The sequence below is a fragment of the Pipistrellus kuhlii genome, unplaced genomic scaffold (assembly GCF_014108245.1).
Source record: "Pipistrellus kuhlii isolate mPipKuh1 unplaced genomic scaffold, mPipKuh1.p scaffold_m20_p_20, whole genome shotgun sequence".
Taxonomy (NCBI): Eukaryota; Metazoa; Chordata; class Mammalia; order Chiroptera; family Vespertilionidae; genus Pipistrellus; species Pipistrellus kuhlii.
The window spans coordinates 2,734,834-2,758,652 of record NW_023425516.1 but is presented as its reverse complement, the minus strand read 5'-3'; the positions used below and the strand labels follow the sequence as shown (position 1 = coordinate 2,758,652).

The 23,819-nt window shown below is 56.6% G+C and overlaps 1 protein-coding gene across 1 annotated transcript in view; it reads right to left on the bottom strand.

The window, feature by feature from the left end:
* Nucleotides 1-23,819, bottom strand: part of TESC (tescalcin) — a 50,218-nt gene that overhangs the window by 9,034 nt on the left and 17,365 nt on the right. The window contains exons 2-3 of the mRNA XM_036448898.2: nucleotides 11,297-11,366; nucleotides 997-1,077 (exon numbers count right to left, since the gene is read on the bottom strand). Of these exons, the coding sequence (XP_036304791.1) occupies nucleotides 997-1,077; nucleotides 11,297-11,366 (151 nt within the window). The remainder of the gene's footprint in view (nucleotides 1-996; nucleotides 1,078-11,296; nucleotides 11,367-23,819) is intronic.

Genomic DNA, 23,819 nt, shown 5'->3' with positions numbered 1-23,819 from the left:
TTGAAACGGGTCAGGGAAGTCCTTAGGGCCTGATCCCTTCCTTCCTCTTTCTTTCTGCTGGCTCCTCCTGTGTCAGCCATCTCTGCAGACAGAGGGGGTCAGGCCTGGGAGGGCGTCCCACCCTCGCCGCCCAGCGGAGCCCCACGCTCCAGCAGCCGCCATCCGGTCACGTGAGTCTCAGATCCCACACCCCGGCCCTGGGCGCAGGAGCGCAGGCCGGAGCCTCCGCGCTGGGGCTCAGGCGGCCACGGGCACCGTCTCCCTGAACCTCAGTGCTGCCGTCTGCAGCCCAGGGCAACGAGCAGGACAGCCCTGAGCGCTTGAGCGCGTCATCTCTGCACCCTCACAGCGGCCCTGCAAGCAAGGCCGGGGCTGTTTTACCTCCCTTCAACAGACGAAGAAACTGAGGCAGCCTCCCAGGGGCCCCCCATGACCCCACGCCCCTGCTCAGGCCCTTTCCCGAGTGTGGGGTGACCTGTCCCTGGAGAGACTGGGTTACCAAATCTGGCGGCTTCTATCTGGGGTGCCTAGTCAGTCCCCGTCCTTGTCATTGGGACATCTCAGCGGGGGGGGGGGGGGGGGGGGAAGAAGCCAGCAGCTGCCACGTGTGCGTAGCCGCCAACAGCCTCCCCCTGTCGAGCCTTCAGATGACTGCAGCCCCAGCTGACCCTGAGCCCGAGGACTCGGCTTGTTTGCACTCAAGATGCCGGATCCACACAAACATTGAGAGGATAAATACTCACTGTTTCAAATTGCTAAGTGTTGGGGTGGTTTGTTACGCAGCCTAGAGGGACGGAGCGAGCCACCGGTCACCCAGCTACGACCCCAGCACGGTGTCGCCCAGACCTGTGCTCACAGCTCCCGCCCAGCACAGCCCCCTCCTCTGCCCTGCGCCAGCCCCAGGGCTGCGCTGAGCTCACAGGGGCTGCGAGACGTTAGTTACGAGGGCGACACGCGCCCCCGAGGACACAGTCCCCTCCGCGGGAGAAGGCCCACCGGTTATCGAAGAAGGCACGGACGATCTTGGATCGGATCGGGTTGAGCTCCAGGTCAGGCACGTTGTTGAAGTGCTCCTTGCTGATTCCGGGAGGACGGGCACCGGGGAAGGAGAGAGAAAAGAAAGCAGGTGTCATACAACACTTCACCATGGACCAAGCTGTGTGGTTTTTATTTTTATTTTTTATTTATTTTATTTATTTTCAAAAAAGTTACTCAGTGGGTTGATACTTTTATTTTTTTAAAATATATTTTATTGATTTTTTTTTACAGAGAGGAGGAGAGAAGGATAGAGAGCTAGAAACGTCGATGAGAGAGAAACATCGACCAGCTGCCTCTTTCTTGCACACCCCCTACCGGGGATGTGCCCACAACCAAGGTACATGCCCTTGACCGGAATCGAACCCGGGACCCTTCAGTCCGCAGACTGACGCTCTACCACTGAGCCAAACCGGTTCCAGCTGGGTTGTGTGTTTTTTAAATCCTCTACTGATGAGCCAAAGCCGGTTTGGCTCAGTGGATAGAGCGTCGGCCTGCGGACTGAGGGGTCCCAGGTTCGATTCCGGTCGGGGGCATGTACCTTGGTTGCGGGCACATCCCCATTGGGGGGTGTGCAGGAGGCAGCTGATCAATGTTCTCTCTCATTGATGTTTCTAACTGTCTCTCTCCCTTCCTCTCTGTAAAAAATCAATAAAATATATATATATATATATATATATATATATATTTTTTTTTTTTTTTAAATCCTCTACTGATGAGAAACAAAACTTTCAACGTCAGAGAGAAACATCCATTGGTTGCTTCCCGTACGCACCCCAACTGGGGGGTTGAACCCGAAATGCATTTGGTGTTTGGGACGAGGCTCCGACTGACTGAGCCACTGACCCAGCGCCAGGCTGTCCCCTTCACCCTGATGGGGCCCACGAGAGCAGGTCAGCAGGACCGAGCGTGGACAGGGTGGGTCTGGAGGCTCAGCGAGGCTGTGGGGAATCCACGGAGTGTCCTGGACATCCCCCTCCGAACGTTAGAGGGACACAGGACCGCGCCCGTCCGGGCGGGCGGGCGGGCAGAGACCCGTGGCAGCGGGCCCCGTCCCTGGGTGGGGAGACCCGCCCGGCCCTGTGGGGTTCACGGCGGGTGCTGGCCTGGACACTGGGCCACGGTCTGGCCGCCCTCCGGGCCGTGAGGTGACAAGTGCCCGCCGGACCCAGAGGCTCTGCTCGCAGGTGTGAAACGAAGCGTGCGGACGTGAAAATGTGCGCGGACGTTCTCGGCCGCAGGATTCACATCGCGCGGAGTGGAAACCCCTACGTGTCCATCGTGTCCAGCGGCCCCTCCTCCACAGGCCCGGGAGCCCGCTGACTGGATAAACATGGCGTGCAGCCTGCAGCACGATGCTGGGAGAAACCGGAAGGGAAGGCGCAGGGTACGATTTCACTTATATAAAGTGCCCAGGGCAGTCAGATCCGCAGACGCGGGAGGAGGGGCGTGGCTTCGGCCGGGGGCTGGAGCGATGGGCGTGAGGCCGAGGACACGGGGCCAAAACGTCTGAAGCGTCATGTGGTGCTTGCTGTCACCACGCTGGGAGCAGACTGGAGCGGTGACATGTGCGGTCTAATACGTGAGCTGAAGGGCGTGTGGGCTGTTTCAGTAAAGCTGTTAAAACGAAGATGCGGCTCAGCAGGGAGGGGGAGCCCGCCAAAGGCAGCGGCCGCCGGCCCAGGCCCCCGGGCCCTCGAGGCCGGGGCTGCGGGCCCCGCGGTGAGGCTGCGGGAAGTCCTCACCCGACCTGCCCCCACCGCCCACCTGTGTTCTCAGTCTGCTTCCTGCTCACCTCCTCCCTGCCCGCCTTCTCCCTGCCTGCCTTCTCCCTGCCCGCCTCTCCCCCTGCTCACCTTCTCCCTGCCCACCTCCCTCCCTGCCTCCTCCTCCCTGCCCGCCTCCCTCCCTGCCCGCCTTCTCCCTGCTCACCTTCTCCCTGCCCGCCTTCTCCCTGCCCGCCTCCCTCCCTGCCCACCTTCTCCTTGCCCGACTTCTCCCTGCCCGACTTCTCCCTGCTTACCTTCTCCCTGCTCACCTTCTCCCTGCCCCCCTCCCTCCCTGCTCACCTTCTCCCCCTGCTCGCCTCTCCCTGCCCCCTCCCTCCCTGCTCACCTTCTCCCTGCTCGCCTTCTCCCTGCTCACCTTCTCCCTGCTCACCTTCTCCCTGCCCGCCTTCTCCCTGCCCGCCTTCTCCCTGCTCACCTTCTCCCTGCCCCCCTCCCTCCCTGCTCACCTCTCCCCCTGCCCGCCTTCTCCCTGCTCGCCTTCTCCCTGCTCACCTTCTCCCTGCTCACCTTCTCCCTGATCCCCTCCCTCCCTGCTCGCCTCCCTCCCTGCTCACCTCTCCCCCTGCGCGGCCGCGGGCGGTGGAGCTGGAAGAGACCCAGGCAAAGGTGGAACCCGGGGCGGGAGGCACGCCCGGGCGGGGGGAACCATCCCCTCACACGGCCAGGCCAGGAGGGACCGGCTCCCACCCGGATGGACTCGGAGGCCGGCGGGAGGAGGAAGTGCCACGTACGCAGAGGCTTAAGCACGGTTTCGGTTGAAAGTTTCCCAGAGTACGCCCCAGACCGGATAAGCTCTGCCCTCTGCCCGGTGCCAGTGTCTGTCTCTGCCTGGCGCTCCCGCTGGGCCCCAGGAGCCAAAGCCCAGGCCCCAGGGCAGAGCTCAGCCCCGAAGAGCCGGGGCCACCAGAGCAGCGGGGGTGGCCAGTCCCGAAGGGAGGAGCCTGCCCCAGGGCCCTCCAGCGGCCGGGCCAGCCTCGGCGAGTCCCGGTGACTTCCACAGGCACCGCCCCTGGACAGTCAGCAGCCCTTTCGGCCTCGGGCTCCTAGGCCGAGTGCTCACTGAGGGTCCTCTCCTCTGAGCAGTCTGTGGGGACCGGGCTTCCCATGGCCGGCCCGTTTGATTTTAACGGACCAAGCCCGGATGGCCCAGCCACTAAGAGCTGGATCTACTGCCAAAGGGCTGACACCGGATCCGAGGAGCGGAGACGAGCCCCTAGAACCCCAGCCTAGACCCCAGAGGGGCCGACCCTGGTTCTGAAGAGCCAGCCTAGGCCCTGAGACCCCAGCCCAGCCACAAAGAGCCAACGAGGAAGAGCCCCAATGCGGAAGCGGCAGGTTCTGCGGGAGGGGAGAGACGGAGCCCCATGTCTGTGCCAGAAGGACCATCCGCCCTGGTCACCGAGAGCTCCCAGCAAGCGTCAGCGGGCCCTGGGGCTGACCTGAGAGGGAGGACAGGCAGCCACATCCTGGGAGGGAGGGTGAGGAGAAAGGATGGAGGGAGGACCCACCTCCAGGGCCAGGCCACCCCCAGGGCCGGGCCACCCCAAGGGCCGGCCACCCCCAGGGCCAGGCCACCCCCAGGGCCAGCCACCCCCAGGGCCAGGCCTCCCCCAGGGCCAGGCCTCCCCCAGGGCCGGGCCTCCCCCAGGGCCGGGCCTCCCCCAGGGCCGGGCCACCCCCAGGGCCAGGCCTCCCCCAGGGCCGGGCCTCCCCCAGGGCCGGGCCTCCCCCAGGGCCGGGCCTCCCCCAGGGCTGGGCCACCTGGCCCCACGATCCCCTTTCTCAGGGGAGAAGGCCTGGAAAAAGCAGGTAACACAGAAGACCTGCTCTCCCGGCAGCAGAGGGAGGTGAGGCGGAGCCGGGATCAGCAGGTGCGTGAGGATGTCTCCAAGCCCAGCTGCCCGCTCTGTTCTCAGAGGTGGGAGCTGGGCTCACAGGCTGGCAGACTCGCCCCGCCCCGCCCAGCCCCTCCTCACCACAGGCACCTTCCCTTTCCTCGTCTGTGAATGGGGGGAAAAGCTCACTCTGCCCGTATCAAAGGGGATGTGAGCTGAAACCGGTTTGGCTAGTGGGTAGACGTAGGGGTGTTGAACTCAATCAGAGAAGGGGCCAAAATCTAAAATCCAGCCTAAATTGCGGGCCGAATGGTTTACTGAACAGTCATAAACTGTCATTGTGATGGAAACGCAGCGGAGTGCAGTGATGACAGCGCGGTGCGGGCCACATTGCAAGGCCTGGCGGGACGGATTTGGCCCTCGGGCCTTGTGTTGACACATGTGGGGTAGAGCATCAGCCTGTGGACTGAAAAGTCCCAGGTTCGATTCCGGTCAAGGGCATGTATCTTGGTTTGGGGCACATCCCCAATAGGGGGTGTGCAAGAGGCAGCTGATCAATGATTCTCTCTCATCGATGTTTCTAACTCTCTTTCCCTCTCTCTTTCTCTCTGTAAAAAATTCAATAAAATATATATTTAAAAAAAAAACAACACTAAAAATAAATAAATAAAAAATAAAGGAGATGTGACGTCAAGCTCAGGGGGGAGGGGCGGTCCCAGTGAGGCCCAGCCCCGTGTCAGAGCCCCAGATTTCTCCCGAGAAACGGGACCGTGGGAGTAAGAGGTAACATCGTGGGGCTAAGGAGGAACAAACGAGAGAGAGGCACGCAGGCTGCAGAGCCTTCATGAGCTCTTCACCCCAAATGACGAGGACGATGATGGTGATGGCAGCACCTGACCGCCCGTGGCCCCCTCAGTGCCATCTTACCCTGCAAGGCAGGGGCTCATCTCCGCCCTAAAGGCGGGAAACCGAGGCCGGGAGGTGGAGGAGCTTCCCGCCCTGTAAGGACGGCCCCACGGACGGACGTGGGCCCACGGCCCGGCCGGAGCAGCCCTCTGAGAGCCGGGGTGGGGGGAAGGGGCGGGCCTGGCTCTCGGGGACACTCCCAGTGACATGCCAAGTTGGACACGGGCCTTGTGCCCAGAGCTGGGAAAGGCCAACAACATTCCACGCCCCATAAAAGCCGGTTTCGGTCTGATTTCCCTTCCGCCCCTCTGGCCCCCAGGCGCCCACGGGGCTGGTTGGACCGGCCTGGCTGACCGTGTCTGAGCCGTGGGAACAGGCCCTGCCTCACCCGGGACGGGCACTGTCCTGGGCCAGAGCGGAGGCCCCGTGACCACAGGGGGCGCTGCCCACGAGGCCCCCGGCTGTGTAAGTGCCGCCCGTTTCAGACAAGACAGTGAGGCCCAGGCCGTGCAGTGGCTGAGCACGGCCACGGCCACGGCCACGGCCACGGCCACGGCCACGGCCACGCAGCAGCTCTGACCGGCCCGTCCTCACTCGCCGCCCCTCCCGCCTGAGCGCCCTCCCTTAGAGAGGAGAAGAGCAGAGACGGTCTGGGCACCTGCTCCCACACGGCCAGTGTCCGCCCTCGGGGGGGACAGGAGGGAGGGACCAGGGGCCGGCGGGCCCTGCGCAGCCCGTGGTGTGGGCGGCCTCCGCACTCTGAGGCTCAGCCAGCGGCCACGTCCTCAGGGGCTTCGGCTCTGGGCTGCCCCCGCCACCCGCCTTCCCGAGCCCCGAGCTGAGGGCGCAGGAGCCCAGATCCTCCGCCCGGACCTCCAGCCTCCCCCCACCCCTCCCGCTTCCCCCCACCCTCCCGTCTATCCCTCACCCTCCCACCTCCCCCCACCCCTCCCGTCTCCCCTCACCCCTCTGTCTCCCCCTCACCTTCCCACCTCCCCTCACCCCTCCCGCCCCCCTCACCCTCCTGCCTCCCCCCACCCCTCCCGCCTCCCCCCTAACCCCTCCGTCTCCCCCCACCCCTCTCGCCCCCCCCTCACCCTCCTGCTCCCCCTTCACCCTCCCGCCTCCCCTCACCCCTCCCGCCTCCCCCCACCCCTCCCTGCACTCTGTCAGCGTCCGCTGCACAGGCTGGGCCATTGGATGCTGAGCAGGGAGGGTCCTGGCCCCGGGGCCGGAAGGAGCACTGCCTGGGCCCTGGAGAAGGCAGAGCCCCGTGGCCCCAGACCCCCCCCCCCCCCCCGTCAGCCCATCCCGGGTGGGGGAGGGGTGCACCCCATGGCCCTGTGGGGGCACCTCCAACAGCATGGGCTCTGCCAGCCACACGCCTGGCCAGACGCGCCGGCAGGAAAAGGCCGGGCTTCCGACGCCGCCTCCTCTCCTGCCACCACTGCTGCCGCCGCCCCGCTGACCCACCGCTGACCCACCGGCACCGGCCCCTGCGCTGGCTTCACAGGACGGACTGCCCTCCGGAGGGCCCAAGGGGCCTCCCTCGCGCCCGCCCTGGTGCCGCCCGCTCGCCTGCCCCCCCCCCCCATCCGTCCCCCAGGTCCCGCTCTCATCGGGGCCCTGGGGCCGCCCGCTCGCCTGCCCCCCCCCCCATCCGTCCCCCAGGTCCCGCTCTCACCGGGGCCCTGGTGCCGCCCGCTCGCCTGCCCCCCCCCCTCCGTCCATCCCCCAGGTCCCGCTCTCACCGGGGCCCTGGGGCCGCCCGCGCTCAGTGCCCGCCGCACCCGGCAGCCGAGCCCCGGCCGGGGGACGATCGCACGCTGGCCTTTCACCCCAGAGGATGAAGGGCTCACAGGAGGCGCGTCAGCTCCGGGCGCAGCGGGTCCTGGGGGGGGGGGGGGGGCGCTCTGAGCAAACGGTCAGCGTCAGCTCCGGCCGGGAGCCGCCGTGACCACGGCGGGGGGAGCCTCTGCGCGGGTGAGTGGGCCCACCCTCCGGCCTCGGAGCCCGAATCTGCGCGGGTGAGTGGGCCCACCCTCCGGCCTCGGAGCCCGAATCTGCGCGGGTGAGTGGGCCCACCCTCCGGCCTCGGAGCCCGAATCTGCACGGGTGAGTGGGCCGAAGGGCTCCTGGGGCCCCCGCCTGGGGCCGGCACCTCAGCACCAGCCGGCGGCGGCGGGCCCGTGTGGGGTGCGCCCCGGGTGTGGGTGAACCTGCCTCAGTGGGGCGGGGGGGGGGGGGGGGGGGGGGGGGAGCCCGCCTGCAGCAGCCACACCCCCTCCCCGGCCCGGCCGCCGTCCAGAGCCCCCGGGGCCTCGGGAGCGGGTGCGGGAGCCGCTATCTAATCGCCCGGGCTGAGGGCGCGGCTATTTCTGGGTGCCGGGCGCCTGCCAGGCCTCGGGGTGGAAAGTCGCTGTTGAGGGCAGTCGCCGGGCGAAGGGCCAAGGAAAGTGCACGAGGCCACGGCTGCATTCTTGTAAGAGGTCACTGTGGGGTCACCTGGGGGTCACTGTGGGGTCACTGTGGGGTAACTGAGGGGGTCACAGGGGTCACTATGGGATCACTGTGGGGTCACTGAGGGGGTCACTGTGAGGTCACTGAGGGGTCACCATGGGAGTCACCCTGAGGTCACTGTGGGGGTCACCGTGGGGTCACTGTGGGAGGGTCACTGTGGGGTCACTGTGGGGTCACTATGGGATCACTGTGGGATCACTATGGGGGTCACTGTGGGGTCACTGTGGGGTCACTGAGGGGGTCACTGTGAGGTCACTGTGAGGTCACTGAGGGGTCACCATGGGAGTCACCCTGAGGTCACTGTGGGGGTCACTGTGGGGTCACTGTGGGGGTCACTGAGGGGTCACTGAGGGGTCACTGTGGAGTCACTGTGGGGTCACTGAGGGGTCACTGAGGGGTCACTGTGGAGGTCACTGGTATTTCACTCTCCCCTGTGGGAGGGCACAGGGTACTGCCTCCCACACCCACAGACCGGGGTGCTGGGGCCATGCTCGGGGATCCCCAGTCAACGCCTTTCTCACGGTCTGGAGTGTTCCACAGCCTGGCCAGCCCCACCAACAGCTCTCCAAGCACAGAGACAATCCCTGTCCTGCCCCCAACCCAGCTCAACCCGGCCCCAACCCAGCTCAACCCGGCCCCAACCCAGCACAACCCGGCCCCCAGCCCAGCACAACCCGGCCCCAACCCAGCTCAACCCGGCCCCCAACTCCAGCACAACCTGGGTCAACCCAGCTCAACCCGGCCCCCAACCCCAGCACAACCCGGCCCCAACCCAGCACAACCCGGCCCCCCGATCCCAGCTCAACCCGGGCCCCCCGATCCCAGCTCAACCCGGGCCCCAACCCCAGCTCAACCCGGGCCCCCACCCCAGCTCAACCCGGGCCCCCCGATCCCAGCACAACCCGGGCCCCAGCCCAGCTCAACCCGGCCCCAACCCAGCTCAACCCGGGCCCCCAACCCAGCTCAACCCGGCCCCAACCCAGCTCAACCCAGGCCCCCCGATCCCAGCACAACCCGGGCCCCAGCCCCAGCTCAACCCGGCCCCCAACTCCAGCACAACCTGGGCCTCAACCCAGCTCAACCCGGGCCCCAGCCCCAGCATAACCCGGGCCTCAGCCCCAGCATAACCCGGGCCCCCACCCCAGCATAACCCGGGCCCCCCGATCCCAGCACAACCCGGGCCCCCCGATCCCAGCACAACCCAGGCCCCCCGGTCCCAGCACCACCCGGGCGCAGCCAGCCCCGGATGTGCAGGCCCAGAGGCTGGGCTGGCTGGGGTCACGCAGGAGACCCTGGCAGAGGGAACCCGCTGGAGACCAGCCCGCAGCCCACGGCTCCCTTCTCGCGCCTCTGCCTGGCGGCGACGGGAGCCCCAGGGACCGAGAAGCCGCCCGTGTCCGCGCCCCGGGCCCTGAGAGGGCAGAGCCGGAGGAGGCCCTCCCGCAGGCCTGGCACAGCCGCCGGGCAGCCCCGCCGCCCGCCCAGGCGGACCCTGCGCCCCGGAGCGGGAGGAGCCGCGTCCTTAGGGTCTCAGCCCCGGGTGCCAGCCTGCTCCCGCCGGGGGCTGCCCACCCAGGCGGGCACGGCCTCCTCAGCCTTCTGCAAATGGGGGGGCGGGTCTCCCCACCACGACTTCCTGTGTGTGTGTGTGGTGTGTGTGTATGGGGTGTGTGTGTGGTGTGTGTGTGTGTGTGTGTGTGTGTGTGGTGTGTGTGTGTGGTGTGTGTGTGTGTGTGTGTGTGTGGTGTGTGTGTGTGATGTGTGTGTGTGTGTGTAAGGTGTGTGTGTGTGTGTGTGAGTGTGTGTAAGGTGTGTGTGTGTGTGGTGTGTGTGTGTGTGTGTAAGGTGTGTGTGTGTGTGTGTGTGATGTGTGTGTGTGTGTGTAAGGTGTGTGTGTGTGTGTGTGTGATGTGTGTGTGTGGTGTGTGTGTGTGTGGTGTGTGTGTGTGTGTGCCTATGGGGTGTGTGTGTGTGGTGTGTGTGTGTGTGTGTGTGTGTGTGGTGTGTGTGTGTGTGTGTGTGTGTGTGTTTTATGTGTGTGTGTGTGCGTATGGGGTGTGTGTGTGTGGTGTGTGTGTGTGTGTGTGTGTGTGTGGTGTGTGTGTGTGTGTGTGTGTGTGTGGTGTGTGTGTGCGTATAGGGTGTGTGTGTATGTGTGTTGGGGGGAGGGGACAGGACCGGACAGGCTCACGGAGCACTGTGAGCGGCTCCCGTGTCAGGCCCGGGAGGCCTGTGCCGGGTGGGCCTCCAGGGGAAACACTGAACCTGCCGCCCGGCCCTCACGGCCCTCGGGCTGGGGACTCTCCACCAGCCGGGCTGAGCGCACCCGGAGGCACCCCAACACCGGAGGCACCCCGCCACCCGGAGGCACCCCGCCACCCGGAGGCGCCCCAACACCGGAGGGCAGAGGCACCCCAGCACCAGAGGCACCCCGACACCGGAGGGCAGAGGCACCCCAGCACCAGAGGCACCCTGCCACCGGAGACACTCCACACAAGCATCCATCCTCATAAAAACATGACCTGCCAGTTTCTGAAAGGGGACCTGCCACCTTCTGATTTTAAACAAACATGTCCAGTGATCCAGAGAGAGGACAGGAGAGGGAGGGAGAGAGAAACATCAACGAGGCAAGAGAATCCTCCATCGGAATCAAACAGACCTCCTGGTCTCAGGCTGATGCTCAGCCATCGCCCGCCACCTTCACCGAGGGCAGCGCTCACGGCCGAGGGGAGAGCCGTCCCGCTGCTCCCGCTGGGCACCCCTGGCCTGGCACTGCCCCGCGCCTGAGGGAGCGGGGGCCCCCGGCCTGGCACTGCCCCCGTCTGAGGGAGCGGGGGCCCCCGGCCTGGCACTGCCCCCCGTCTGAGGGAGCGGGGGCCCCCGGCCTGGCACTGCCCCCCGTCTGAGGGAGCGGGAGCCCCCGGCCTGGCACTGCCCCCCGTCTGAGGGAGCGGGGGCCCCTGGCCTGGCACTGCCCCCCGTCTGAGGGAGCGGGGGGGGGGGGTGCCCTGGCTAGCTCTCCCGTCCACCCCTTGGCTGCACTCAGGTGACAAGTTTCTGGTCCCAGAAGCCGTGGCTCCTTCTCTCCTCACGGAGAGCATCTTGCCCTGAAGGCGCTGGAGAAGGGCACCCAGGCGCACCCCAGGGGCACCCCAGGGGCACCCCAGGGAGAGAGACACGGAGAGAGGAACCCCCAGCCGCCCGACTCACCGGATGGTGGGCTGGTCTCCGCTCAGCTGCTTGAACCTCCGGTGGAGCTGCTCGATCTGGTCCGACGAGACTGCGGAGTGAGAGGAGGGGAGAAGCTGAGACACCTGGACCTGATATAATATGGAATGTCAGCTGGAGTAGATGTTCTTAAATCCTTCTTTATGGCCAAGCAGTATTCCGCTGCGTACGTGCACCGAGGCTTTCTTATCCACTCATCCCCTGACGGGCACTCGGGCTGCTTCCAGGTCCTGGCTGTTGTAAATAGCTCTGCCATGGACATAAGGGTGCATGGATTCTTTCAAACCAGCGCTCTGGGTTGCTTTGGATAAATTCCCTGAAGTGAACTGCTGCGTCATTAGGCAGCTCCATCTTTAATGGACCGAGCCAACTCCACGCTGCTCTCCACCAGGCTGCCCCAGGCTGCCCCAGGCTGGGCCGGGGGAGGTCCCCTCTCCTCCTCGTCCTCCCAGCACCTGTTTGGGGGTTTACTGATGACAGTCTGACAACTCACCACGTTGCTGCACAGACTGCGCGACCGTGTTCACTGTGTACGTTATTCCTGTTTGAACAGAGGACACTAGCTAGTCCTATGGCTGGGCATGTGGGTATTTTCCAGATTAGGGCTACTCAACTCATTCAGCCCCAAACGTCCTGTACACATCTTCTGGTGAAAGGAATTATTCATTTTTTTTTGAATTATTCTTTTCTGTTGGGTACATACCTAGGAGCGGAATTGCTGGCCGATCAAGTATCCGAATGTCCTTGCTAACACACATGTGATACACATGGCCACACCTCCTCCAGGAAGGTGGTTATAGTCCTCAGTGGTTATCTAACTAACTTTTCCGAGGCTCAGTTTCCACATCCGAAGCCTGGGCATGCCACCCCTCCCAGGGTGTCGAGAGAAAGAGAAGCGAATGCATGGAGCGGGCCCTCAGGATCAGGTGACAGCCCTCATGACAATTTTTTTTAAACAATTATCTTTTTTATTATTATTTATATTTTATTGATTTTTTTTTTTTTACAGAGAGGAAGAGAGAGGGATAGAGAGCTAGAAACATCAATGAGAGAGAAACATCGACCAGCTGCTTCCTGCACACCCCCCACCGGGGATGTGCCCAGTTTCTGCTAATGACTATTTTCTAGCAAACAGAAGCTCCTAGGAAGACTTGAGAATGCTGGGCTGTAGGTCTTTTTTTAATCCTCACCCTAAAAAGAGAGGAAGGGACAGGAGGAGAGAGAAGCATTGATGTGAGAGAAACATTGTCTGCCTCCCATACATGCCCCCCCTGGGGATTAAACCCACAACTTATGTACCGTATTTTTCGGACCATAAGACGCTCCGGACCATAAGACGCACCAGTTTTTAGAGAAGGGAAATGAAGAAAAAAAGATTCTGAAACAAATAGTGTCCTAAAATATTTTATGTGCATTAAAACCCAACATCACAGTCATAAACACATGTAATCAACCCTGTAAAGTAAACAGCAGCATTTAGAACCATTTTAGAGCCGGGCAAGCACACAGAGACCACACAGAGCCGGGCAAGTAAAAAAACTTTTTTTTTTAAAGTATATGTGTAGGCTATATTTGGACCATAAGACGCAGGGACTTTTTCCCCCCACTTCTGGGGGGGAAAAAGTGCGTCTTATGGTCCGAAAAATACGGGTATATGCCCTGACTGGGAATCAAACCCACAACCTTTTGGTGCACAGGACGACACCCCAACCAACCGAGCCACCCGGCTGGCACAAGCTGTAGGTTCTTAAAGAGGTTCCAGTGTGAGCCAGCGGCCAACAAAAACAAACGGGAAGTAGGTCAGATGCCCCCTGAACAGGAGAAAGGTGGCCGTGGGATGGGGAATGTGAGCGGACGGCGGTGGGAGGGAGCCGATCGCCAGCTCGCCCGCTGTGGTGCCAGGGGCCAGGCCTGACGGCGCTCGGCGCCTGGACACTCTGGTCAGTCAGGCCGCCTGCACAGCGGGGAGGCGGGCTCTGAGTCGGGCAGACCTAGAACCGAGTCCCCGCTCCACTGCTTACCCACTGTGCACGTGTCCCACCGTGAGACGGGGACACTGGCTTCACACTCCCAGGGAGGCCTGAGGACGAGGCGAGGAGGTGCATGTCTGTTCAACCCTGTGTGTTTCATCGAATAAGCACTCACGTGTGGCCAGAACCTTCATAAAACCTGGAACCTACAAGGCCCATCAGCCAAACATGGTGATTTTTAAAAAGTAAATCTCGCCGAAACCCCATCCCTCAACCCCATCCTCCCTTAAAATGTTCACTGAGTTCACTGGGGTGACACTGGTTAGCAGAGTTAGACAGGCTGCAGGCGCACGATTCTACAACACATCACCTGTGAACCAAGTCCCCATCCATCACAATTTACCCCCACACCTCCCTCCACACGGCTGTCTGTGTCTGTGTCCGAGAGATTTTTCCTTTTTTTTCCTTCTTCTCACTCCACCCACCACCACCCAGTCCCTCCCCTAGAGCTGTCAGCCTGTTCTCTCTCTGAGTCTGTCACTGTTTTGCTTCTGAGTTCATTTTGTTAATTAGATCCCACATATGGACTGACTGGCTTATTTCACTTAGCATAACGCTCCCAGGACATCCGTGCTGTCACAAAGGGTAAGATTTCCTTCTTCCAGAGCAGAAATAAATAACCCAATCAAAAAAAAAAAAAAAATCAACAAAACCAAGAGCTGATTCTTTGAAAAGACAAACAAGATTGACAAACCTTTATCCAAACTTATCAAGGAAAAAAGAGAGAGGACCCGCCCTAACTAGTTTGACTCAGTGGATAGAGTGTTGGCCTGCGGACTGAAGGGTCCCAGGTTCGATTCCGGTCAAGGGCATGTACCTTGGTTGTGGACACATCTCCAATGGGAGGTGTGCAGGAGGCAGCTGAATTGGTGTTTCTCTCTCATTGATGTTTCTATTGTAACTCTCTGTCCTTCTCCCTTCCTCTCTGTAAAAAATCAATTTTTTAAAAAAAGAGAGAGGGGACTCAAATAACATCAGAAGTGAAAGAGAAATAACAACTGACACCAAAGAAATACAAAAGATTGTCAAAAAATATTACATACAAATATATGCTAACAAATTGGACAACGTGGATGAAATGGGTAATTCCTGAAAACTTACAGTTTGCCAAAACTGGATCAGGGAGAATCAGAGAGGCTGAATAGACAGATTACAACTAGTAAAACAAGTAATAACTCAAAAACTCCCAATAAACACAAGTCCTAGCCTGGATAGCTTCACAGGTGAATTTTACTAAACATTCAAAGAAGAACTAACAAATATTCTTCTCCAATGAATCCACAAACCTCCCAGGGAGGGAAGGCTCCCAAGCTCATTTTATGCGGCCGGCATTATCCTAATTCCAAAATCAGATAAAGCCACTACAAAGAAAGAAAAATATAGGCCAATATCCCTGATGAACATAGATGCTAAAACCCTCAATAAGATATTAGAATACTAGATCCAGCAATAGCAATACAATAATAAGATCATATACCATGACCAAGTAGGATTTATTCTGGGGATGAAAGGGTGGTACAATATCTGCAAATCAATAAACATGATACATCACATAAACAAAACGAAGGATAGAAACCACATGATCATATCAATAGCTGCAGGAAAAGCATTCAATAAAATCTATCACCCATTTATGATAAAAATTCTCAGCAAAGTGGGAACAGAGGGAACCATACATCAACATAATAAAGGCCGTATATGACAAACCCACAGCCTACATCATACTCAATGGACAAAAACGAAAACCTTTTCCCCTAAGACAGTGCTTCCCAAACTTCGCTCATGATGAGAATCACCTGGTGGAGTTGTTAAACTACAGTTTCCTGAATCCCAACTAAGAAGTGCTAAACTAGAATTTTTGGGAACGTATAGGTAAAATTGTATACTTAACGTAGTGCTCTTAGAGTATACAATTTTACCTATATGTTCCCAAAAATTCTAGTTTAGCACTTCTTAGTTGGGATTCAGGAATCTGTAGTTTAACAACTCCACCAGGTGATTCTCATCATGAGCAAAGTTTGGGAAACACTGCACTAAGAACAGGAACAAGACAGGGATGTACGCTTTCACCACTCTTAGTCAACATAGCACTGAAGTCCCAGTCATAGCAGTCAGACAACGAGAAGAAATAAGACATCCAAATTGGGAAGGAAGAAGAAAAACTGTTGCAGATGACATGATACTGTATATAGAGAATCCTAAAGATCCCACCCAAAAAAAACTATTCAAACTGATACATTAATGCAGCCAAGTAGCAGGACACAAAACAAATATCCAGAAATTAGTTGCATTTTTATGTACAAATAATGAACTATCAGAAAAAGAAAGAAAATAATCCCATTCACAATTGCTTCAAAAAATAATTAAATACTTGGAATAAATTTAACCAAGGATGTAAAAGATTTGTACTTGGAAAAAATTAAAAGACATGGAAGGAATTGAAGATACAAGTGGAAGCAGATACTATATTCATGGATAGGAAGAAGAAACATCATTAAAATATCTATACTACCCAAAGCAATCTGTAGATTCAATGCAATTCCTATCAAGATACCAATGATGTATTGCACGGAACCAGAACAACTACTCAAAAAATATATATGGAGTGGGGTTAGTAGGGCGGGGTAAAAAGGTGAAGGGATAAAGAAGTACAGATCAGCAGTATCAAAACAGCCACAGTGTGTACAGTACAGCACAGGGAATACAGCCAATAACAATGTAATAGCTATGTATGGAGCCAGGTGGGCACTAAACTTTGTCAGTTATATAAATGTCTAATCACTGTGATGTACATCTGAAGCTAATAGAAAACAATATTGACTGTCAACTGCAATTGAAAAAAATTTTTTTAATCTATTGTATATTTGATATGGAAATGTGTTGCACGTATAGAGTTAAAAACAGCTTGCTACAAAAGCAGCATGTTGGGGAAATATATAAATACTTACAAATGTACATAAGTATTGAATGAAATCTAGACTTGTTTCTCCAAAATAATAGCAATTATCTTAATACTGGGATTAAAGACTTTTGTTTGTTTTGCTTTAATTCATATTTTCCAATTTTTTCTTATACACAATGTATATGTATTAGTCATGTAATGAATATTTTAAGCACACACTATGGCCCCTTATAGTTCAGCCAACAGATCTCAAAACTATTGTTACTGATGAGTCATCCACTGGCTATAGACTGTGTTTCAGGCATACGTGTTCCTATTTAACCCTTTCTATGAACCTACGATAGACTGTCCCCATTTTACAGAAGAGCAAAGTGAGGCTCGGAGGGGATGGGTAACTTGAAAGAGCAGACCCAGGATTTGAACTCTATTTATGGGTTTGCTTTATTTTTCCACTTTTTGTGACCCCCCCACACTGCCTGCTTTTGGGCGGTCAGATTAGATTCACTGATTGAAGAGCCCCTGGCATCACCTGAGAAATTAAGATTAGAAATTACAGCAACTCAGGCTCCTAAACAACCGACCGCTCCTGAAGATGAATTATCTCGAACATGTCACGCCCAGTGGGAGGCCTCACACTGCACAATTCCACTGGTGTGAGATGTGCATAGAGAAGGGAGGGAGACCATATGGCTGGGGAAGGAGGAGAGGGAGTCACTGCTAACAGTTGCCCCGTCTCTTTGGGGGGATGAAAATGTCCTACAATCCGATTGTGGCCACGGGAAAGGTCTGCTGTCTCCCCCGAGGGCTCCTGGGAAGAAACTTTCCAGCTCCCCTGCTCCCCGCTCAGCCGTCTCTCCGGGCCCGTGAGGTCACAGTTGCCATGGGAACGGTGACAGCCTTATCTGGGTTTTAGATTCCACCCTGGGGAAACGCACCCTTCCGGCAGGCTGGGGAGTGTAAGTGGCCGGATCTCTGATAAGGGGGCGGGGTGACAGCACTCTGCCTCCGAAGCGTAAACAACGCGCGTTAGGTTAGGTGCCTGCACCGCCCCACAGGGAGCCACCGGCCTCATGTGGCCGCTAAGCCCTGAAAGGTGGCGAGTGCCAGCTGAGCTGGGCCCTGTGTAGACTCCACACAGGCTGCCAGTGTAGACTCCACGCGGGCCTCCGGTGTAGACTCCACACGGGCCTCCGGTGTAGACTCCACACGGGCCTCCGGTGTGAACTCCACACGGGCCTCCAGTGTAGGCTCCACACGGGCCTCCGGTGTGAACTCCACACGGGCCTCCGGTGTGAACTCCACACGGGCCTCCGGTGTAGACTCCACACGGGCCTCCGGTGTAGACTCCACGCGGGCCTCCGGTGTAGACTCCACGCGGGCCTCCGGTGTAGACTCCACACGGGCCTCTGGTGTGGACTCCACACGGGCCTCCGGTGTAGGCTCCACACGGGCCTCCGGTGTGAACTCCACACGGGCCTCCGGTGTGAACTCCACGTGGGCCTCCGGTGTAGACTCCACACGGGCCTCCGGTGTGGACTCCACGCGGGCCTCCGGTGTGGACTCCACGCGGGCCTCCGGTGTAGACTCCACGCGGGCCTCCGGTGTGAACTCCACACGGGCCTCCGGTGTGGACTCCACACGGGCCTCCGGTGTGGACTCCACACAGGCTGCCGGAGCTGGTACAGGTGAGTGTAACTGTCTCAGTGCTCCTGACAGCGATTACACATGGAAATTGTATCTTAGACAGAACGGGCGAACATACAGGATTCAAACTCATGTCACTTGTTTATGTGGCTCCTCCATGACGTAGGAGGGTGGCACCTCGCACTGCGTCTGCCGTGGGCGGCGCCGGTCTATGAGCTTCCACAGAAACCTCCCCCCTCGTAGCGAGTCCCGAGGGCTGAGCCGGGCGCAGAGGAGAACAGCCATAACCCTCTGTGTCTGCTTAGAACAGTACAAAGAGAGAAATGCCGAGCCTCAGGAAATGGGTTAGATAAATCCCGGTACGCCCTGAGGACAGAATACTACACGGCTGTAAAAAGCGGTGTTGGAGAATTGTGAGACACAGAAACATGTCTGTGGCATATCATATGTGGGAACTTCACAGGCTTCACGGTCTCACGTGTATGCAAGTTCACGTTGGTATACAAGTTGTGCTGATTTTCAACAAAATAGTAAACTGTTTCCAGATGTCTCAATGAAAGGACAATTCCCTCCTCACCCCTTCCTTTTGTTTACCTGTCCTTTAACTTTCTCTGACAGGGATTACGTGTGCAATCTTAATTAATGGAATTTTTAAGCCCCGATGAGCATCACAGGTCACAGAGTACGTATGGACACGGCCTGTGGACCTGGGACCCCGAGCACTGCTTGCTGGGAGGTGGTTTTCCGATGAACTGAACACAGGTTTACTGGACGATCCAGAAACCTCATCCCAGGCACGTACCCGAGAGAAACACACACACGTCCACACGGGACCCTGAACGCACGTCCACGGCAGCGCTGGTCACGCAGCCGAAGCGTAGAAACAACCCTCGTGTCCATGGCAGACGCACACACGTAGGCTCTCCACACCACGGAATATCACCCGGCCATGAGGCGGAACAAAGCACTGACACGCTACAACACGGATGAGCCCGAGACACACTGTGCCCTGGGGAAACGAAGCCGGACACACGAGGCCAGGCGGTGCCAGATGCAGAAAGCAGACAGCGGCTGGCAGGGCCGGGGCGGGGAGGAGGGAGCAGGCCTGCTAACAGACACAGAGCTGCTGTCTGGCTCTGGCCTCTCACCTGTAAGGCCGATGAGTGTAACTGTCTCAGGGCTCCTGACAGCAATTACATGTGGAAATTGCAGCCTTCTATCCTAAGCAAGGGGGTCCTGGGGGTTGGGCGCAGGGGGTGGGTGGGTGGAGGAGTTGGATAGACCAGGAGTCAGAGACCACCCTCAGGGAGGCAGTGGGCGGAGACTGGGGGCAGAGAGGGGCCTGAGGTCCTCTGTGAGGTCCAGCCTCTGGAGGAAGAGGACCCCCAAGCATCCCCCACACCCAGGATTGGAGGGGGAGGGGTTAGGAATGCTCGAGCCCTATCCCAGGGGCCCATGTCTGATGGAAGGGACACAAAACACCACTCGCTCCCCAGAATCCATGTTGGTTCACAGGGACTTGGGGGGCCTGGTGGACTCCCCTAGGGTCCACCCGTGTCCACTTACCCTCCCCACTCACTAAGACGTATTTACTGAGGGGGATAGCTAGAGCCTCCTCCTAGGGCCAGGCCAGAAAAGCAACTAAATTGCAGAACATCAAACCTGAATAGGAAATTAGACTCAGCCAAGGAGACAATCCTATATAATAAAGTGGTAACATGCAAATTGACAGTCACACCATCACAAGATGGCAGCACCTACAGTGGGAGTGAAGCCAGCTGCTCTGCGCCTGCCACTCGAGTCCCGTTAGCCCCACCTGGGGCCTCGGGTCCTCCTGCAGCCCCCGCTGACAGACAGCTCACCCAGGATCCTCCAACCAGCTGTCCATCCCTCTTCCTCTCTCCCCCAAAGCTGAAGCCTGACTCTGGTGTCCAACAAATTGGAAGTTATAACTCATGTCACTGAGTACCCTCCATTCCTCAGCATAGGGAGCTCGGACTGAACGACCCAGGGCAACCCACCCCGTTCCACACCAAAAAGGGGCGAACTGGAACGACACACTGTGTGTCTCACTCTGGGCTACAAGAAAGCAGGGACTGTGCGACCCAGAGCAAGCCACGCCCTGCCACTGGAGTCCCCTCAGCCCCACTGGGGCCTCAGGTCCTCCTGCACCCCCATTGACTGAGGCTTAGATGAGCAGGGCCAGCCGAGGTACAGGCAAGCCTCAGATGGCAGCTGTCCAGCCGCCTAGGGCCACCTGAGACTCAGGTAATCAGGGCCAGCCGAGGCTTGCCCTGCCAGCAGTGGCAGCAGCAGGGGTGAGATGGGGGCGTCATCTTCCACTGATCGCTGGGTCGCCTCCCGCCGCTGAGGGCTCCCAGACTGTGAGAGGGGGCAGGCCTGGCTGAGGGACGCCCCCTCTAGTTAGTGCATGAATTTTCATGCACCGGGCCTCTAGGAAGGACAGAGAATGCCTAGAGAACATCGCTTGCCAGCCGTACCCCAAGTGGAACCACCACCATGCCCCGGCCGTGAGTGGCTCAGCACCTCCTACAGGCTCCCAGACATCTCGGGGAGTGCGTGCCACCAGAGTGAGCGCCCTCACCAGCCTGCTGGGACACAGTGTCCTAGGATCCGGTCCAAGACCCTGCAGTGAGTGCAAGCCAGGAAAAACCCTGTGCCCCACCCCCACCCCAGAACCAGGCTTCTAGCCTGACCTGGAGCCACCCAGCACCAGCTCCACCCCCAGCCCTGGGACCTGCTGCTATGGTGACCCAGAGCAAACCAGAGCATGCCCAGTCCAGGCCCCAGGGGAGCTCTGATTGTGCAACTCAGACCAGCTCCAGCATGGCCCCCCGACAGTCCTGCCAGGGCCACTCGGAGCAGCCCAATGTGCACCTGACCCCTCACAGGGAAGCTCGGACTGAACGACCCAGGGCAACCCACCCATGTTCCATGGGCAAACTGGAGCAGCAAAGTGCATGTCTCACTTTGGGCTATAAGAAAGCGGGGACTGCGTGACCCAGAGCAAGCCATGGCCACTCCACCGAGCCCAGGGTTTTGCTGCCCGGGCAACTTGGAGTAACCCAGTGCTGCCCCACTTGGGCCACAGGGGAGCTCTGATGATGCAACTCAGCACAACTCTCAAGGCTGCTCCCCGGCCCCTGGAATAGTTGCAGGGGTTACCAGAGCAACCCAGCACATGCCTCACTCGGGTCATAGGAAAGCGCTGCCAGGGTGATCTGGAGCAAGCCGGTGTGCCCAGCCAGGGGCCACAAGACCACAGTGCAAGTGTGCTGGCAGAGGGACCTAGGGAGCCACCCTGCCACGGGTGCCAGGGCCACACAGCAAACTGCACGCCATAGGGCTCTGGGTCCTCCCAAGGAATCGCACATCAGAGGAACTGTGCACACACTCCCACCAGCCCAAGCATCTGAAGAAGACAACTGAGGGACCAGATCCGTGGGAGAAGGGGATACAACTCAGAGCAGAGACAATAAACACATGAGACTGAAGGCAGACCCAGCCTCTGGTCTAATGATTTCAAGACCATTGCCCTGATAGGGTCTTCAACCTCTCGAACCCCATGCAGGGTGCCCAGAGCCAGAAAGAGACAGCAAAAATGGGGAGACAAAGAAACAACCCCTAAGGAACTGAATAGGATGAACTGCCAGGAAAGAAACTAAATGAAATGGAGGTATGCAATGTGTCAGATAAAAGAATTCAGAGTAAGGGTCATACAGTTCATAAACCAGATGGATGAGAGAATCAACTTATGTGAGAAATCAAGAGGAAATAAAAAAATGATATAGCTATAATAAAAAAACACAATGGAAGGTTTCAACAGTAGACTAGAAGAAGCAGAGGACCGAATTTGTGAATTAGATGATAGGGCAGAAAAACATACCCAACCTAAACAGCAACTGGAGAAAAAAATTAGAATGCAGTAGGAGAGACTAAGGGAGCTTTGGAAAAACATGAAACGAAGTAACATACAGATAACAGTGGTGCCAGAGGGCAAGAAGAGGATCAGGATTAGAAAACCTATTTGAAGAAATCATGACAGAAAGCTTCCCTGATTTTTGGGGGCACAGAGAGTCCCAAACAAGATGAGCCCCAAAAGACCCACACCAAGACACATTGTAATTACAATGACAAATGTTAACGACAAAGAATCTTAAAGGCAACAGGCGAGAGACACAGAGTTACCTACAAAGGATCTCCCATTAGATTATCAAATGATTTCTCCACAGGAACACATCAGGCCCGAAGGGAATGGGATGAAGTATACAAAGTGATGCAAAGTACGGGACTGAATACAAGAATACTCTGTCCAGCAAAGCTATCATTTAAAATTGAAAGGGAAATCAGGAGCTTCACAGACAAAAAACAGCTAAGGGAGTTTATCACTACCAAGCCAGCAGTGTAAGAAAGCTAAAGGAACTGCTGTAAAGAGAAGAAATAGAAGAGGAAAAAAGAACACAGGCATAAAGAATAAAAGTGGCTACAAATAAGTACCTATCAATGATAGCCTTAAATGTAAATGGATTAATGCTCCAATCCAAAGACATCAAGTGGCTGAATGGGTCAGAAAACATGACCCATATATATGTTGGTCTACAAGAGACCCACCTCAGAAAGGACTCACACAGACTGAAAGTGAAGGGATGGAAAAATATTTTTAGGCAAATGGAAATGAAAAAAAAAAAAAAGTGGGATAGTAATACTTATAGCTGACCTCAAAGTGAAGGCCATAACAATAGATAAGGAAGCCACTACATAATGCTAAAGGGAGTGATACATATAACTCTGGTAAACATATATGCAGCCAATGCAGGAGCACCCAAGTACATAACAAAACTTCTGGAAGATATAAAGGAAGAGATCAACAGCAATACAATCATAGTAGGGGATTTTAATACCCCATTGACATCGCTGGATAAATCCTCTAGACAAAAATCAATCCTAAATGGCTCGCTAGATCAAATGGACTTAACTGACATCTTCAGAACATTTCACCCCAAAACTATAGAATATACATTCTTCTCAAGTGCACATGGGACATTTTCAAAGCTAGACCACATATTGGGACACAGGCAAAGTCTCTTCAAATTCAAGAAGATTGAAATTATATCAAGCATCTTCTCAGATCACAATGGCATAATAGTAGAAATAAACGACGATAAAAACAAAAAAAAATTAAATACTTGGAGGCTAAATAGCATGTTATTAAACTATTATTGGGTTACCAAAGAAATCAAAGAAGAAATAAAAAACATCCTGGAAACGAGTGACAATGAAAACACAACAATTCAAAATCTATGGGACACAGTGAAAGCAGTCCTAAAAGGGAAGTTCAGAGCATACCTCAAACAACAACAACAACAAAAAACTGTTAACAAATTACCTAACTCTATAACAAAGAATTAGAAAGAGGGTAACAAGAAAATCCCAGAGGAAGGAAATAATAAAGATCAGAGTAGAAATAAATGACATGGAGACCAAAAACAAAAGATCAATGAAACGAAGATCTGGTTCTTTAAAAGGATAAACAAGATTGATGAATCTCTAGCCAGGCTCACCAAGAAGCAAAGAAAGAAGCCCCGAATAAACAAAATCAACAATGAAAGAGGCAAAATAACCACAGACCCCACAGAAATATAAAGGATTGTAAAAATATATATATACTATGAACAACTCTATTCCAACAAACTCATCAACCTAGAAGAAAGGACATATTTCTAGAAAAATACAGCCTTCTAAAGCTCAATCAGGAAGAATCTAAAAATCCCAATAGGCCAATAACTATGGAAGAAATTGAAGCAGTAATCAAAAATCTTCCAGCAAACAAAAGCCCAGGCCAGATGGCTTTACAGGGGAGTTTTGCCAAACATTCAAGAAAGAACTAAAACCTATCTTCCTCAGACTA